The sequence below is a fragment of the Ranitomeya variabilis genome, chromosome 2 (genome assembly GCF_051348905.1).
Source record: "Ranitomeya variabilis isolate aRanVar5 chromosome 2, aRanVar5.hap1, whole genome shotgun sequence".
Classification (NCBI taxonomy): Eukaryota; Metazoa; Chordata; class Amphibia; order Anura; family Dendrobatidae; genus Ranitomeya; species Ranitomeya variabilis.
Window position 1 is genome coordinate 256,348,428 of NC_135233.1, and position 18,447 is coordinate 256,366,874.

At 45.5% G+C, this 18,447-nt stretch overlaps 1 protein-coding gene across 1 annotated transcript; it reads right to left on the reverse strand.

The window, feature by feature from the left end:
* Window positions 1-3,771: 3,771 nt before the first annotated feature.
* EXOSC2 (exosome component 2) lies at window positions 3,772-8,729 on the reverse strand. The gene is made up of 9 exons (XM_077284733.1): window positions 8,506-8,729; window positions 8,287-8,388; window positions 7,805-7,850; window positions 6,751-6,840; window positions 6,533-6,598; window positions 6,173-6,241; window positions 5,917-6,093; window positions 5,537-5,665; window positions 3,772-5,006 (listed from the first exon to the last, which is right to left on the reverse strand). Exons 1-9 carry the CDS (start codon window positions 8,694-8,696, stop codon window positions 4,926-4,928), a joined length of 951 nt encoding a protein of 316 aa, XP_077140848.1. The 5' UTR covers window positions 8,697-8,729; the 3' UTR covers window positions 3,772-4,925.
* Window positions 8,730-18,447: the final 9,718 nt, after the last annotated feature.

Consider the following 18,447-nt stretch of genomic DNA (forward strand, 5'->3'; position numbering starts at 1 on the left):
GTAGATCTTGTACCAGCCGGTACACAAGGGATTGGCTGGGTGGGGTCTTTTTCTTAACGGGAAACAAGGGTGTGTTACATGGGGAAACACAGGGTATCAGGGCACAATTATCGAATAACATTTGTATTTGCCCCTTGAGACACTGCTCCTGATCATATTTCAAAGGGTATTGATGGACTTTAGAAAAAGGGGCACCAGGTTTGAGAAACACTTTTACTGGTTCTACAGGCATTATTGGGGGAGAATCTGGGTCCATCAGGACCATCATCTTGGAATTGTATTCTGGAGCGGAACTGTAATAATAAATCTGCCCCCAGTAAATTTACCGGACATAAGGGAGAGATTACGAACTGAGCAGTAACTTCAGGGAAGGGTCCCACAGGGATAGGTTTTATAAAAGTATATTTATTGGGTCTGTTATCTACTCTAATTAAAACAAGCTCTTGATCTGAGAATTGACATGGGGCTGGGGAGGGAGATTCCCAGACAGGGTTAAAAGGGATATCTTAGTATGAGACTAGATTTGTGTAAGGTGGGGAGGGCAGGGGCTGAACTCTGATAAGGAATGAAGCTTCGTCCTTGCAGCTGTGAAAAGGGGGGCTGTCAGGGGGGGCTGTCAGCGTTTAGCAAGGGAAAGGTGGGGGCTACAACTCCGGGTCTTCTTTGCTTCACAATTGTAATGGACCTCTCTACACTGGGAATTAGTAACTCCGCATACATCACAGATCCACGTAGCCGGATCATAGGGTGGAGGCGCACTAAGTTTTGGCAACCCACAGAGCTTACGGTCGGGAGAAGAGGCTTGATTTCCTGGGGAGGGACCTTATCATCAAGCAGGGACTTTATCAATTCCTTCCGGTACCACAAAACATCCAGACTTTATCATAGGAGTAGACAACTTTCCTTTTTCAACGTAACGGTAACAAAAACAACTAGAATTCACTTTCTCTGTTGATCCTCAATTTGCTATATATCAACCACTCAACTTGCTTTTACCAGTCACTTACAAATTTCCTTCTAAAACTAGACACTAGATTTCACCTTCAATTTTCCAGATTATAATATTTCTTTGTACTTCAAAACAATATTGTCGCCTTAAACAAGACACAGATCTACCAGAGAAAATACAGAGAACACCGTTACAGTATGTGCTCTCTCCATTCCAAGGACACAGACATAAGAGAGATCACAGCATTCCTCTACACAGAGAAAAGAGACAAGCAATAGCGCAGCTACGCGACCCCTCCCATCGGATATTTCAAAGACAAACACAAACGAAATACAGTAGTTCTCAGACTTAATTAATTTCTACAAAATCTTCATCGCACAATTCACATACCAGATTGAGAATATTTTCCCTGCATTCCTGACAGATTTCTTTTCCCTTCTTTGGGTTAACAATATCTAATTTTTATCACACAATTCAAAGTCGTCTTCTTCCACGAACTGATTCTCCTTTAAAGCGAAATACCCCTTTTTAGTCGTGTATAGTTACCAGAGCAGCTGTGTGGCCTATTCCACTCAGGGTTTTTACCTGTCCCCCGCTAGGACAACCCAAAATCGCGGTACTCAGTGAAAGGAGGAGGGCGTCTTAGACTTAACCCCTCCGGACGCCCCTGGACATACACATATATATCTATGTATTCCTGAGTTACGCATCCTACCCAATCTTCGATCACCTCACCGCTCCTGATTCTAACAGTGATCAGGAATTCAGGGTATTTTGACTGTAAAGAGAATTACATCACTGGTTAATCCGGGGTGTCCGTCCCTTATGAGGTACGGTTCAAGCACTGGGCTTCCAACGGAACTACACCTCTATATGATTCCACCCTAGAATCATCCCACCTCCGGGGACAAACCTCAGATCCTCTTTGCAGCAACAAACACAGGAAAACCACACCAAACGGTCAGTCTGGACAGTATAACTGCCAACTTACCGTGGTTGTTGTGGGGGATGATCAGTCCCAATTTTCCAGTGCCTGCGTCTGGTCCGAGGGTCCTTTGTCTTGTTGTCCTCCGGGGGGCAGAGGCGTTCCTGCTTGGATCCCGGGTTTCGGCACCAACTGTTGAGGGAGGATTTAAAGTGATCCTTCACGGTTAACCCAGTGATTTCCAAATTAATATATAAAGTGTTGCCGGCAACTGAAAATGACCAGACGGAGACGTGTGTCTCTGTATGGGGGATCGAGCTGATCTCTGGCCCCCGTTTATTCTGCATGACTATATCACAGTCATAGAAATTACACTTCAACCAATCAGCATAAGAACACGCTCACGGTTCTTAGCCTATAAGAATACAGGAACAATCTGTGCGTCAAAGTTTTGTAGAACAATACACCCTCAGTCTCATGTTCTGTCCAAGTTGCAACAATCAAGGTCTCATACCAGCGGTAAAGTTTAGCCTACTAACAAAATTTATATCAAAACAACAAAATGGAGTCGAAAAGCACAAAAATGGAGATTCTTTCTTAATTTCTTCCTTCACAATGAGACCCTGCCTAACTTATGGGCGCATGTCTCCAGAAGCACGGGCTAGGTGTAACGTACTGGTGACTGCAACGTACTGGTCACTATAGCGGCAGTCTGCACTCGGCAACATTCATTGCTTTTAGTTTCTGGAAAATACCCATGGAATCAAAATTGTCTACACCTGTAGATATACCTCTTGGGGAATTCGGTTTCCAAAATTGGGTCACTGGATGTGTGTGTGTGTCGGGGATTCTGCTCTTCTAAGCAATTGCAGCTGTATATGGAGTCCAAACTGTTCTAGGAAAATCCAGGAGGCAAATAGCGCTCTGTCCCTCCAGAGTCTCTCCGTATTGCTAAGTAGCACTGTACAGCCACACATGGGGCATGGCCACGTTCCATAGACATTGTGGGACAAATTTTGGTGACATTTTTACAGACTTCTTGTGTGAGAATGTAAAGTCTGGGGCTAAAACATTTTTTTTTTTTTTTTTAATCAGAATTACCAGGACCCGTTGAAGCATTCCAGAGTTATTACCTCAGTGACAGTGGTCATAATAGTAAAAATTGGCCCGGTCATTAATGTGCAAACCACCTTTGGGGTTAAAAGGAATCTGTCACCACATTTCACCCATCTAAACTATTACTATGGGCATACATACAGGCTATAGTCTACTGAAAGCAGTCTTACCTGTGTGTCTAATGTCAGATGTGTTGTTGCTGAGAAGTCATCTTTTATCTCTTTATATAAGTGACCTCTTCCAGGCTCTGGGGAGGACGCTGCCTGGAAGATGACTGCCTCCAGGGATTATAATACATGAAGGAGAGATACCAGTGTGAAACAAGTCACTAACACAGAACAGGAGAAATTACATTTGTCTTTTTGCACACTCATTTTTTACAGCTCTGCTGTATTGTAGCCCTGTCTGCCTGTTGGATGGAAGCTAAGAACCTGCAGATGTATCAGGTATAATCACACACAGCTCTGCAGTGAGATCAGGACAGCAGAGAGGCCATCACACTGGTGACTCTCCTTCATGAAAAATCTCTGGTGGCAGTTATCTTCCAGGCAGTGTCCTCCCCAGAGCCTGGAAGGGGTCACTTATATAATATGATAAAAGAAAGATTTCTCATCAAGGCATCTGATAAATGAGACGCACAGGGATCACTCTCCTCAGCAGTCTATAACCTGTATGCTTATAGTAATAGTTTAGATAGGTCAAATGTGGTGACAGATTTTCTTTCATTAACAGACTCACTGATTGGCACTGAGGTCATTAATGTATAATAACTGGGCAGCACTGATTTCAGCAGCTTTAATTAAAGGCAATGCTTAAATGTGGCATGTGATGACTGCAGCATACAAAACAATCTGAGAGCAGCATAGAAGAAAGAGGAGGGCTGAAACCAGAGATTGAGGTTCTGTTGTAGGTTAAAGAAAAGGCAAAAGTTGAAATGCTTCATAAACAGAGCACGCCACCCCCACAGACAATGCCACTGCGTGCTGTATAACCCCACCCTCAGAGAGCCACTGTGTGACAACCCTGCCCCCACAGAGAAAGCCAGAGCGCGCCACATAACCCCACCCCCACAAGGAACAGAGCGCAGCACAAAACCCCACCCCCACAAGGAACACAGAGCATAGTGTTGCATATCCCCACACAGTGATTTTCGTCAGAACAGGGAGAGTCCACTTTGGGTAAGATTACCCTTGTGACGCAGTTTGCCACCACACATGCCATTGCAGCAAAGTTCCTTCTCTATGGGCATTCAGGTATAATGTGATCATGTAGAAACAGAAAACCTCTAAATATTGGCAACATGGATTATAGAAATCTCTGCACCCGTCTATCTTTTCTTCAAGTGGAATAGCAAACTGGACTCTCCCTGTTCTGACGAAGCTCCCTAGCAGGACCGAAAACATTCAACCATTATGAATGCAAAGTAAAATAAAAAGGAACTCCGCTTACAGAAAATAATTTGTCTTTTTTCTTGTTTCGTCTGAGTGCCAAGTTTAATTGATGTTGTACATTACGGGTTGGAACCTACTTGAGCACCTCATTCTGGATTTCTAGAGTGCCGTACAGTAATCCATATCCCACAGTGAGTGACATGTAATACTTGTACCAGAAAAGTTCTCAATTATTGGAGAAGATGCTCAGAACTCTGTCCTTCTCTAGATATACGTCACAACAAGAGTCCTCTCTATGGCCTTCTTGGTGCGGGGGCAGTGTCCTCATCACTCAATCCTAGAAGCTTTTTACAGAAATCTATCGCTACAAGCAGTCTGCAACTCCCACCCATACTCCAGACCAGCATTTCCAGTACAGCCATCATACAGTCTCTGGCCAGGATGGAAGATGTAGAGCCACAAGGACACTACACCCCAAACGGTGGAGGATGTGTGGCCCCCTCCAACTCCGCTGTGAATGTGGTTAGCCCCAGCCCAGCAAGCACTACCCCTCCTGCTCCAAAAGACGATGCCGGGTCTCCAGCACGATGTCTTCTATTACCTCCATCTTCAGGAGATCCTTAATCTGCAAGAGAAAAGTGGCGCCAAGATGAGAAACTGACAACAAAAGAAAGAAAAATATGTAGAATTGAGAGTCCTCAGTGATTGATAACTTTTAATGGCTAATTGAAAAGATGGTAACAAATTGCAAGCTTTCGAGATCTACTCCGGTCCCTTTATCAGGCATAGACTAAAAGAAATGTTATGGAACAAAAGAAAGGAAACCCAGAAATAGAACTTTTCTAATACAACTCCAGAGGTCTCCCACCAGGTGAAACCACAGCTCAAGAGTGTAGGCTCCAATTAAAGGGAGACAGTGGACCCCCGTCACATCACAGCCAACTCATGTAGTCTACATGCGTATGTTTTACTGTAAGGAAATCATCCATATAACATGGACCCATTATTTATATGTACTATTTACTAACAGCAGTGTACAAGCTCATTGTGTTTCCAAAGATCCGTGCTTTAGAGGCCATGTTTGTGTGACCTCAGCCTATAAACTATGATACTGGTGGACCCCCACTGTTGTGGCAGGGGCTGGTGACCACGCACCTGGTAAGGCAGCGACGCTTCGTAGCAGTACAGGATGCTGGTGTCGTACAGGAGCATCTTCTGCGAGCTCAGAGCCAGGATACAGTTCCTCAGGCGAGAGATCACCTCCCGGTCAGAGAGCGGGATCGGCTGCAGAGAGTCAACACACCGGAAATTATAATAAGTTCTACTCCTCATCCAGAGGCTAAATCAAAACACACAGCCCCAGTATTTCTCACAGCTGCAGGTTTGTTACAAATGCATCCAATCTAGACAAATCAGAACAAGCCTCCTTCCATCCATGCAAAGAAAATACCTTACCCAGGAAACCAGACTGGATCCAAGTGCAGAACCCCCAGCTGTGAGAAGAATTAGATTAATGCCTTGGACACAGGCGTTACCTCCAGATTGGTGATGAAGCCCCCTGCTTCCTCCTCCATCTGTTCCGGGGTGGGGTAGAGCCACATATAACCATTGTTGCCCAGGATGATGGAGGCTCCGCAGGGGAGATTGTGGAAGTGAGTCTTGCGCCTCTTTATCAGCGATGGTGACACTTGCACCAGGACACCCTGTCCGAGCTAAGAGCAAAAAAAAACACAGTTCACCAAATGGGACTCTGTAGACCCCCCTAGACACACGAACAATGGGACATCTCACCTTGCCATACTTCAGACTGCGAGTGTGTAAGGAGAGCGCGCCATCAGAGTACACTGCCTGCACCTCCGCCTGAGCAAGCAAGTTAAGGGGCCGCACACGCCAGCAAGAAAGCCAGAACTACAGACTGATCACATTACAGCAAACAAATCCAGACACCATGCGTCCAGGCCATAAAGCTCAGAGGATTGTCCAGACCAGAAACAACTGCAACAAAACCTCAGCTGTTTGGAGAACTAAACCTACTGAACCCATTAGAAGTCAATGGATATTTACAACATGGGTCTCGCATTTATCCTATAATAACAGACGGCACGATGGCAGTGATAACACCACGCCAGCCGCTCCTGTGTCAGAGGATACACTTATCAGGTCTCCTTCCTGCAGATAGCCCCTCATGGCCAGTTCATCCTCCGCAGACCTCCTCCTCTGAAAGGCAAAACACGAGATCAGAGCAGTGCAGAATGCCACATGGTAGAGGGCCCACATAGATGGGGTAAAGACAAAAACCCTCTCATAATGAAGAACGAGAGGCAAATAGTCATAAAAGCCAGTGCAAGGAGGGCAAAGGAACAACTCACCAGCTCTCCGCCAGGAAGATTCACAGAGGAGAGAAGCAGCACAGAGTCCAGACGAGACAGAGTGTCCACCTTCCACCTCCGCTGCTGCACCTACAACAATCCATAGGGGGCAGTATAATAGTAGTCTTGTACATAGGGGCAGTATCATAGTACTTATATTCTTGTACATAGGAGCAGTATTATAGTAGGTATATTCTTGTACATAGGAGCAGTATTATAGTAGGTATATTCTTGTACATAGGAGCAGTATTATAGTAGGTATATTCTTGTACATAGGTGCAGTATTATAGTAGGTATATTCTTGTACATAGGAGCAGTATTATAGTAGGTATATTCTTGTACATAGGAGCAGTATTATAGTAGGTATATTCTTGTACATAGGAGCAGTATTATAGTAGTTATATTCTTGTACATAGGTGCAGTATTATAGTAGGTATATTCTTGTACATAGGAGCAGTATTATAGTAGTTATATTCTTGTACATAGCGGGCAGTATTATAGTAGGTATATTCTTGTACATAGGGGGCAGTATTATAGTAGTTATAGTCTTGTACATAGGAGCAGTATTATAGTAGTTATATTCTGGTACATAGGGGGCAGGGTTATAGTAGTTATATTCTTGTACATAGGGGCAGTATTATAGTAGTTATATTCTTGTACATAGGGGGCAGTATTATAGTCGTTATATTCTGGTACATAGGGGCAGTATTATAGTAGTTATATTCTTGTACATAGGAGCAGTATTATAGTAGGTATATTCTTGTACATAGGAGCAGTATTATAGTAGTTATATTCTTGTACATAGCGGGCAGTATTATAGTAGGTATATTCTTGTACATAGGGGGCAGTATTATAGTAGTTATAGTCTTGTACATAGGAGCAGTATTATAGTAGTTATATTCTGGTACATAGGGGGCAGGGTTATAATAGTTATATTCTTGTACATAGGGGCAGTATTATAGTAGTTATATTCTTGTACATAGGGGGCAGTATTATAGTCGTTATATTCTGGTACATAGGGGCAGTATTATGTCCTCAGGTGACATCTTTGTACCTCGGTTATTCTTCCCACCACTATGTCGCCCACTTCTCCGTTGTACCTAGGATGAAGCATAGTTGCACATTATATCGGTGTTCATTGCAGCTGGCGGTTTCAAAGAGACTAAAGTGTTTGCAGCTCTGGATATAAGATAAAAAACCCCTTTATTATACTGAGGACTAAGAACATATACGTGTCCGAAACGCGTTCAGTGATACAACGGCCTCTTCCTCCGGCATACACCGGTTCATGTCCAACAACTAAATCTCTTTTCTTTTAATATTATGGAATAAAGTTGTTTTCTTATTTTAGATCGGGAGCTGGTAACCCTTTAGTCCCTTCCGCGCTCCTCTCATGGACGTGCTCATAGGGGTGAGCTGCTGAATTTGTCCTATTCTACAGCTGGCGGTTTCCACCATTCCTTATGGGGCCAGGCCATTATTACCCCAGCAGGATGACAGGGTGTCGCCCCCGTCCATGGTTCCCTTCCCCCTCACCTCGTCTTTAGGGCTCGGACACAGATCAGCTTGTTGACTCTCTCCACCACGCCAGCCACAGACGCCAGGAGCTTGTCCTCCTCCATGTAGGTTCCGTGGCCCCTGGAGAACAGACAGGTGATCACACGGGGACCCTCACTCACTAGTCACAGCACGATCTTATACTATAGCGACACAAAGAAGGATTGAGGACTACAACTCCCAGCAGTCGGTCCGCACCTCATGAACCCGGTGTCCGTGGTGATGGTATCCCCGGGAGACACGAGGTGCCAGCTCCTCTCCGCGCCCAGGGCCTCATTCACGCGTCTCCGAGCAGCCGGTAACCGCACGTCCACCGCCATCCTCCAGCCGCCAACCTCCTCCAGCCGCCAAATTGCACGTGACCGGATGTAAAGCGTCCCTGCTGCCATGTTATCTAAGGACGGAAGAATGGAGCGATACTCTGAGCGGCCATCTTTGTTAGTGGCAGTGATTTATAATGTCGGCGCGCCCTCTGGTGGAGCTGGATGGCATGTCCGCAGCTTATTCCTGTCAGTGCACACATTGCGGCTTCCTCCTTGATTATTTCTGTAGTTTCGTGTAATGTGCTGGAAAACAGGAAAAACCAAGTGGGACGGATTGGGCAATGTCCTATATTCTGTGTCCTGAGCTGTTCCTCCGGACGCTGAGCTTGTGCTTTGCATTTTTGGCTCAGTTGCGGTGACTGAGACATGGAAATTCTGCCATTGTGATATTATCTTTGCTTTGTGGTGTTTACCTTTCAGATTTAGTACTTTTCTCTTGTCAGAGAATGGACGTTTGTGTTGCAGAGATTCCGGATTTCTTTAATAACGTTTATATTCAGCCGCAGTCACCCCATGGGTCATCGACTCCGCAGCCGGCTGTCCGGGGTCCGCGGTGTCCAGGATGGATGCACCGGCCTCATTTCCTGGTGGATGGAGGAGATGCAACTCACAAAATATATCCGTATTCAGATGAATTCACCACAATTCCCAGGTAAATTTACCAATAGAGAATCCACGGTATTGGGGAAACTGCAACAATTTCACACATGGAAAGCAACATATTTTAAATCCGTTGAAACAATACAGGTGAAGAGCTACAGCCGAAACACTACAGAGGTGAAGAGATACAGGTGAAGAACTAAAGGTGAAGCGATACAGGTTAAATGTTACAGGTGAAGAGCTACAGGTGAAACAATAAAGGTGAAGAGTTACAGGTGAAGCGATACAGGAGAAGAGCTACAGGAGAAGAGCTACAGGTGAAGAGATACAGGTGAAGAGCTATATGTGAAACGCTACAGGTGAAGCAATACAGGTTAAACGTTAGGTGAAGAACTACAGGTGAAACGATACAGTTGAAGAGCTACAGGTGAAGCAATACAGGTGAAATGCTACAAGTGAAGAGCTATATGTGAAACAATACAGTTGAAGAGCTACAAGTGAAGAGCTACAGGTGAAGTGATACAGGTGAAACGCTACAGGTGAAGAGCTACAAGTGAAGAGCTATAGGTGAAACGATACTGTTGAAGAGCTACAGGTGAAGAACTAAGGGTGAAGCGATACAGGTTAAACGTTACAGGTGAAGAGCTATAGGTAAAGAGCTACAGGTGAAACGCTACAGGTGAAGAGCAATAGATGAGACAATACAGTTGAAGAGCTACAGGTAAAGAGCTGTATTTGAAAAGCTGCAGGTGAAACAAAACAGATGAAGCAATACAGGTGAAACGCTACAAGTGAAGAGCTATATGTGAAACAATACAGTTGAAGAGCTACAAGTGAAGAGCTATAGGTGAAGAGCTACAGATGAAGTAATACAGGTGAAACGCTACAGGTGAAGAGCTATAGGTGAAACGATAAAGTTGAAGAGCTACAGGTGAAGAGCTATAGTTGAAGAGCTACAAGTCAAGAGCTATAGGTGAAGAGCTACAGGTGAAGAGCTACAAGTGAAGTGCTATTGGTGCAACGATACAGTTGAAGAGCTACAGGTGAAGCGATACAAGTGAAGAGCTATAGGTGAAGAGCTATAGGTGAAGAGCTGCAGGTGAAGAGCTGTAGGCGAAGCAATACAGGTGAAATGCTACAGGTGAAAAGCTACAGATGAAGAGCTACAGGTGAAGAGCTATGGGCGAAGCAATACAGGTGAAGCGATACAGGTGAAGAGCTATAGGTGAAGAGCTATAGGTGAAGAGCTACAGGTGAAGAGCTACAGGTGAAGCGATACAGGTGAAGAGCTACAAGTGAAGAGCTATTGGTGCAACGATACAGTTGAAGAGCTACAGGTGAATGTTGTGAATTCCGTTCTCGGGCTCCCTCCTGTGGTCGTGAATGGTACTTTGGTGAGTTCTGTCCTTGGACACCCTCTGGTGGCTTTGAGTGGAACTGCTGATCTTTGAGGTTGGCTTTCTCAGCTGCCCTCGTTTATTGCTTCTGCTCACTTCCCTATTTAACTCTGCCCAGGTCGTTAGTTCATGCCAGCTGTCAATGTCTCAGTACTGGTTCAGATCTCTCTTGGAATTCTCAGATGACCTGACTACTCCAGCAGAAGCTAAGTCCTTGCTAGTCATTTGCTGTTCATTGGTTTTTGAATATATTTTTCAGTACATGCTATGTTTCAGTCCAGCCTGCTATTATGATATTTCCTTGCTAGCTGGAAGCTCTGGGGGTGCAGAGCTGCACCTCCACACCGTGAGTCGGTGTGGAGGTCTTTTTTGCACACTCTGCGTGGTTTTTGTAGTTTTTTATACTGACCGCATAGTTCCCTTTCCTATCCTCTGTCTTTCTAGAGAAGATTCGGCCTCCTTTGCTAAAATCTGTTTCATTCCTGTGTTTGTCACTTCCCTCTTAACTCACAGTTAATATTTGTGGGGGGCTACCTTTACTTTGGGGAATTTCTCTGAGGCAAGGTAGGCTACTATTTCTTTCTTTAGGGGTAGTTAGCTCTTAGGCTGTGAAGAGGCGTCTAGGGAGAGTTAGGTACGCTCCACGGCTATTTCTAGTGTGTGTGATAGGATTAGGGATTGTGGTCAGTAGAGTTACCACTTCCTCAGAGCTTGTCCCAGGTTTTCTGTTTTAACCATCAGGTCACTTCGGGTGCTCCTAACCACCAGGTCATAACAGTACAGCTGGCCCAACAAAGTGTTAATGCATCTCAAAAGAGGGATAAGAGAAGTTCTGAGTCAATTTTTTTTTCTTTGCAGCTTGTTTTGTCTTTCTTTTCCCCTTAACCTCTGGGTGGTTCAGGACTCAGGTGTAGATATGGATATTCAGGGTTTGTCCTCTTGTGTGGATCAACTCACTGCTAGGGAACAGAGTATTCAAGATTATGTAGTTCAGAATCCGATGTTAGAGCCTAGAATTCCAATTCCTGATTTGTTTTCTGGGGATAGATCTAAATTTTTGAATTTCAAAAATAATTGCAGACTGTTTCTTGCTCTGAAACCCCACTCCTCTGGTGATCCCATTCAGCAAGTAAAGATTATTATTTCTTTGTTGCGTGGTGACCCGCAAGACGGGGCATTCTCCCTTGTGCCAGGAAATCCTGCATTGCTTAATGTGGATGCATTTTTTCTAGCGCTTGGATTGCTTTATGACGAACCTAATTCTGTGGATCAGGCAGAAAAGATCTTGCTGACTCTATGTCAGGGTCAGGATGAGGCAGAAGTATATTGCCAGAAGTTTAGAAAGTGGTCTGTGCTTACTCAATGGAATGAGTGTGCCCTGGCAGCAATTTTCAGAAAGGGTCTTTCTGAAGCCCTTAAGGATGTTATGGTTGGGTTCCCCACGCCTGCTGGTCTGAATGAGTCAATGTCTTTGGCCATTCAGATTGATCGGCGTTTGCGCGAGCGCAAAGTTGTGCACCATTTGGCGGTGTCCTCTGAGCGGAGGCCTGAGCCTATGCAATGTGATAGGACTTTGACCAGAGCTGAACGGCAAGAACACAGACGTCAGAATGGGCTGTGCTTTTACTGTGGTGACTCCTCTCATGCTATCTCTGATTGTCCTAAGCGCACTAAGAGGTTCGCTAGGTCTGTCACCATTAGTACTTTGCAGCCTAAATTTCTCTTATCTGTTACTCTGATTTGCTCACTGTCGTCCTACTCTGTTATGGCATTTGTGGATTCAGGCGCTGCCCTGAACTTGATGGACTTGGAGTTTGCCAGGCGCTGTGGTTTTTCCTTGGAGCCTTTGCGGAGTCCTATTCCCTTAAGGGGGATTGATGCTACGCCATTGGCCAAGAATAAACCTCAGTACTGGACTCAGCTGACCATGTACATGGCTCCCGCACATCAGGAAAATATCCGCTTTTTGGTGTTGCATAATTTGCATGATGTTGTCTTGTTGGGTTTGCCATGGTTACAGGTTCATAATCCAGTACTGGATTGGAAATCAATGTCTGTGTCTAGTTGGGGTTGTCAAGGGATACATGGTGATGTTCCTTTGATGTCAATTTCTTCTTCCACTCCTTCTGAAGTCCCTGAGTTTTTGTCGGATTACCAGGATGTATTTGATGAGCCCAAGTCCAGTGCCCTACCTCCTCATAGGGACTGTGATTGCGCTATTAATTTGATTCCTGGTAGTAAGTTCCCTAAGGGCTGACTGTTCAATTTATCTGTGCCAGAACATGCCGCTATGCAGAGTTATGTAAAGGAGTCCTTGGAGAAAGGACATATTCGCCCGTCTTCGTCGCCGTTGGGAGCAGGGTTCTTTTTTGTGGCCAAGAAGGATGGCTCTCTGAGACCCTGTATAGATTACCGCCTTCTCAATAAAATCACGGTCAAATTTCAGTACCCTTTGCCTCTGTTGTCTGATTTGTTTGCTCGGATTAAGGGGGCTAGTTGGTTTACCAAGATTGACCTATGAGGGGCGTATAATCTTGTGCGTATTAAACAGGGCGATGAATGGAAAACAGCATTTAATACGCCCGAGGGCCATTTTGAGTACCTGGTGATGCCATTCGGGCTTTCTAATGCTCCATCTGTGTTTCAGTCCTTTATGCACGACATCTTCCGGAAGTATCTGGATAGGTTCATGATCGTATATTTGGATGATATTTTGGTCTTTTCGGATGATTGGGAGTCTCATGTAAGGCAGGTCAGGATGGTGTTCCAGGTCCTTCGTGCTAATACGTTGTTTGTGAAGGGCTCTAAATGCCTCTTTGGAGTTCAGAAGGTTTCCTTTTTGGGCTTCATTTTTTCCCCTTCTACTATCGAGATGGATCCTGTCAAAGTTCAGGCCATTTATGATTGGACTCAACCTACATCTGTGAAGAGTCTTCAGAAGTTCCTGGGCTTTGCTAATTTTTACCGTCGCTTCATCGCTAATTTTTCTAGTGTGGTTAAACCTTTGACTGATTTGACGAAGAAAGGCGCTGATGTGGTGAATTGGTCCCCTGCGGCCGTTGAGGCCTTTCAGGAACTTAAACGTCGTTTTACTTCGGCCCCTGTGTTGCGTCAGCCAGATGTTTTGCTCCCTTTTCAGGTCGAGGTTGATGCTTCTGAGATTGGGGCAGGGGCTGTTTTGTCTCAGAGAAGTTCTGATGGCTCCTTGATGAAGCCGTGTGCTTTCTTTTCTAGAAAGTTTTCGCCTGCCGAGCGTAATTATGATGTCGGCAATCGGGAGTTGTTGGCTATGAAGTGGGCATTTGAGGAGTGGCAACATTGGCTTGAGGGAGCCAAACATCGCGTGGTGGTCCTGACTGATCACAAGAATCTGACTTACCTCGAGTCCGCCAAGCAGTTGAACCCTAGACAGGCTCGATGGTCACTGTTTTTCTCCCGTTTCGATTTTGTGGTCTCATACCTTCCGGGATCTAAGAATGTGAAGGCTGATGCCCTTTCTAGGAGTTTTTTGCCTGATTCTCCGGGAGTCCCTGAGTCGGCTGGTATTCTTAAAGAGGGGGTGATTCTGTCTGCCATCTCCCCTGATTTGCGGCGGGTGCTGCAGGAGTTTCAGGCTGATAGACCTGACCGCTGCCCAGTGGAGAAACTGTTTGTCCCTGATAGATGGACTAGTAGGGTTATTTCTGAGGTTCACTGTTCAGTGTTAGCTGGTCATCCTGGGATTTTTGGTACCAGAGATTTGGTTGCCAGGTCCTTTTGGTGGCCTTCCTTGTCGCGGGATGTGCGTTCTTTTGTGCAGTCCTGTGGGACTTGTGCTCGGGCCAAGCCTTGCTGTTCTCGTGCCAGTGGGTTGCTTTTGCCTTTGCCTGTCCCGAAGAGGCCCTGGACACGTTTCCATGGATTTTATTTCTGATCTTCCTGTCTCTCAAAGGATGTCTGTCATCTGGGTGGTTTGTGATCGGTTTTCTAAGATGGTCCATTTGGTACCCTTGCCTAAATTGCCTTCCTCCTCTGATTTGGTTCCGTTATTTTTTCAGCATGTGGTTCGTTTGCATGGCATTCCGGAGAACATTGTGTTGGACAGAGGTTCCCAGTTTGTTTCTGGGTTTTGGCGGTCCTTTTGTGCTAAGATGGGCATTGATTTGTCTTTTTCTTCAGCGTTCCATCCTCAGACAAATGGCCAAACCGAACGAACCAATCAGACCTTGGAAACCTATCTGAGATGCTTTGTTTCTGCTGATCAGGATGATTGGGTGACCTTCTTGCCATTGGCCGAGTTCGCCCTTAATAATCGGGCTAGTTCTGCTACTTTGGTTTCGCCTTTTTTTTGTAATTCTGGTTTTCATCCTCGTTTTTCTTCAGGGCAGGTTGAGTCTTCTGACTGTCCTGGTGTGGATTCTGTGGTGGACAGGTTGCAACAAATTTGGACTCACGTGGTGGACAATTTGACGTTGTCTCAGGAGAAGGCGCAACGTTTTGCTAAGCGCCGTCGCTGTGTTGGTCCCCGACTTCGTGTTGGGGATTTGGTTTGGTTGTCTTCTCGTTATGTTCCTATGAAGGTTTCTTCTCCTAAGTTCAAGCCTCGTTTCATTGGTCCTTATAAGATTTCTGAAATTATCAATCCTGTGTCGTTTCGTTTGGCCCTTCCAACTTCTTTTGCCATCCATAATGTGTTCCATAGGTCGTTGTTGCGGAGATATGTGGCGCCTATGGTTCCTTCCGTTGATCCTCCTGCTCCGGTGTTGGTTGAGGGGGAGTTGGAGTATGTGGTGGAGAAGATTTTAGATTCTCGTATTTCGAGACGGAAGCTTCAGTACCTGGTTAAATGGAAGGGCTATGGTCAGGAGGATAATACCTGTGTTGTTGCCTCCGATGTCCATGCTGCCGATTTGGTTCGTGCCTTTCATTTGGCTCGTCCTGATCGACCTGGGGGCTCTGATGAGGGTTCGGTGACCCCTCCTCAAGGGGGGGTACTGTTGTGAATTCCGTTCTCGGGCTCCCTCCTGTGGTCGTGAATGGTACTTTGGTGAGTTCTGTCCTTGGACACCTTCTGGTGGCTTTGAGTGGAACTGCTGATCTTTGAGGTTGGCTTTCTCAGCTGCCCTCGTTTACTGCTTCTGCTCACTTCCCTATTTAACTCTGCCCAGGTCGTTAGTTCATGCCAGCTGTCAATGTCTCAGTACTGGTTCAGATCTCTCTTGGAATTCTCAGATGACCTGACTACTCCAGCAGAAGCTAAGTCCTTGCTAGTCATTTGCTGTTCATTGGTTTTTGAATATATTTTTCAGTACATGCTATGTTTCAGTCCAGCCTGCTATTATGATATTTCCTTGCTAGCTGGAAGCTCTGGGGGTGCAGAGCTGCACCTCCACACTGTGAGTCGGTGTGGAGGTCTTTTTTGCACACTCTGCGTGGTTTTTGTAGTTTTTTATACTGACCGCATAGTTCCCTTTCCTATCCTCTGTCTTTCTAGAGAAGATTCGGCCTCCTTTGCTAAAATCTGTTTCATTCCTGTGTTTGTCACTTCCCTCTTAACTCACAGTTAATATTTGTGGGGGGCTACCTTTACTTTGGGGAATTTCTCTGAGGCAAGGTAGGCTACTATTTCTTTCTTTAGGGGTAGTTAGCTCTTAGGCTGTGAAGAGGCGTCTAGGGAGAGTTAGGTACGCTCCACGGCTATTTCTAGTGTGTGTGATAGGATTAGGGATTGCGGTCAGTAGAGTTACCACTTCCTCAGAGCTTGTCCCAGGTTTTCTGTTTTAACCATCAGGTCACTTCGGGTGCTCCTCACCACCAGGTCATAACAGGTGAAGAGCTATAGGTGAGGTGATACAGGTGAAGAGCTACAGGTGAAGAGCTATAGGTGAAGAGCTATAGGCGAAGCAATACAGGTGAAGAGCTACAGGTGAAGAGCTATAGGCAAAGCAATACAGGTGAAATGCTACAGGTGAAGAGCTACAGATGAAGAGCTATAGGTGAAGAGCTACAGGTGAAGAGCAATAGGTGAAGGGCTACAGGTGAAGAGCTATAGGTGAAGAGCTATAGGCGAAGCAATAAAGGTGAAATGCTACAGGTGAAGACCTATAGGTGAGGAGCTATAGGTGAAGTGATACAGGTGAAGAGCTATAGGTGAAGAGCTATAGGTAAGCGATACAGGTGAAAAGCTACAGATGAAGATCTACAGGTGAAGCGATACAGGTGAGCTATAGGTGAAGTGATACAGGTGAAGAGCTACAGATGAAGAGCTATAGGTGAAGCGATACAGGTGAAGAGCTACAAGTGAAGAGCTATTGGTGCAACAATACAGTTGAAGAGCTACAGGTGAAGCAATACAGGTGAAGAGCTATAGGCGAAGCAATACAGGTGAAATGCTACAGGTGAAGAGCTATAGGTGAAGAGCTACAGGTGAGCTATAGGTGAAGGGCTATAGGTGAATGGCTACAGGTGAAGAGCTATAGGCGAAGCAATACAGGCGAAGAGCTACAGGTGAAGAGCTATAGGTGAAGAGCTATAGGCAAAGCAATACAGGTGAAATGCTACAGGTGAAGAGCTACAGATGAAGAGCTACAGGTGAGCTATAGGTGAAGAGCTATAGGTGAAGGGCTACAGGTGAAGAGCTATAGGTGAAGATCTATAGGCAAAGCAATACAGGTGAAATGCTACAGGTGAAGCGATACCGGTGAAGAGCTATAGGTGAAGAGATACAGGTGAAGAGATACAGGTGAAGAGCTATTGGTGAAGAGCTATAGGTTAAGCGATACAGGTGAAGAGCTACAGATGAAGAGCTATAGGTGAAGAGCTACAGGTGAAGCGATACAGGTGAAGCGATCAAGGTGAAGAGCTATAGGTGAAGCGATACAGGTGAAGCGATACAGGTGAAGAGCTTGAAGTGAAATGACACAGGTGAAGTGAGACAGGTGAAACAATACAGGTGAAGAGTTACAGGTGAATTGATACAGGTGAAGCATTACAGGTGAAGAGCTGCAGGTGAAGCGATACCCTGATGGCCGAGTAATCTGCCCAATCAACGCACTCCAATGGGGTAATCAAAAAGTCCCTCAGTACATAGCTTAAAAGGTGGCTAGAGGAAGCAGTGGGGCCTGAAAATTTATAATAATATAAACCTACCACTAAAAAGCCCTATTGTGGCCCTAATCCAGAAACCCTACCTATCTGTCGAGTATGGCACCCAAAAATTGCAATCAGCCCCTCGCTCAGTACAGACTAGTCCTTATAAGCACTATTAGGCTCTAATGTCCCTGGTACTAAATAATCTGCCATTATGTGGCATCCAAGGAACAAGAGTAGAAGAATGTGACTACTTTCATTAGGGCAGACATGCGGAGGTGATGAGTAGAGCTGACGCTCTCCGGTCAGCGCCTCTATAATGGCACATCAGCGTTACACCCAGCTTCCTTTATCAGTTGGATTAGCCAGTATACATGCTCAGGGACAGGGTATGTAATGTAGATAAACTCCAGCAGGCACCTATGTAGCATCATGAGCAATGTCTCCACAAACTAGGCTAGCCCATGTACATCAGTATATTCAATCAGTGCAACAGCACCGTAACGGTGCAAACCGCGGCGCGTACTCCATCATATGACCATACAGCAGCCAATCAATGCCCCTAGTATGTGCGATATGTTTCCCCTCTAACATCCGAGCTTCCTCAGGAGTAAACATAAAGTAGTTAGCTGGCAATATGCGCTAGGTGTAGTGGTGATGGCGCACTCACACATTCAGGTGTACAGCGGAGGGTAGTGCCGCCGAGAGCGGGTGCATCCCAGCTGGGTACTGCTGGTCCTGAATTAGTTCCT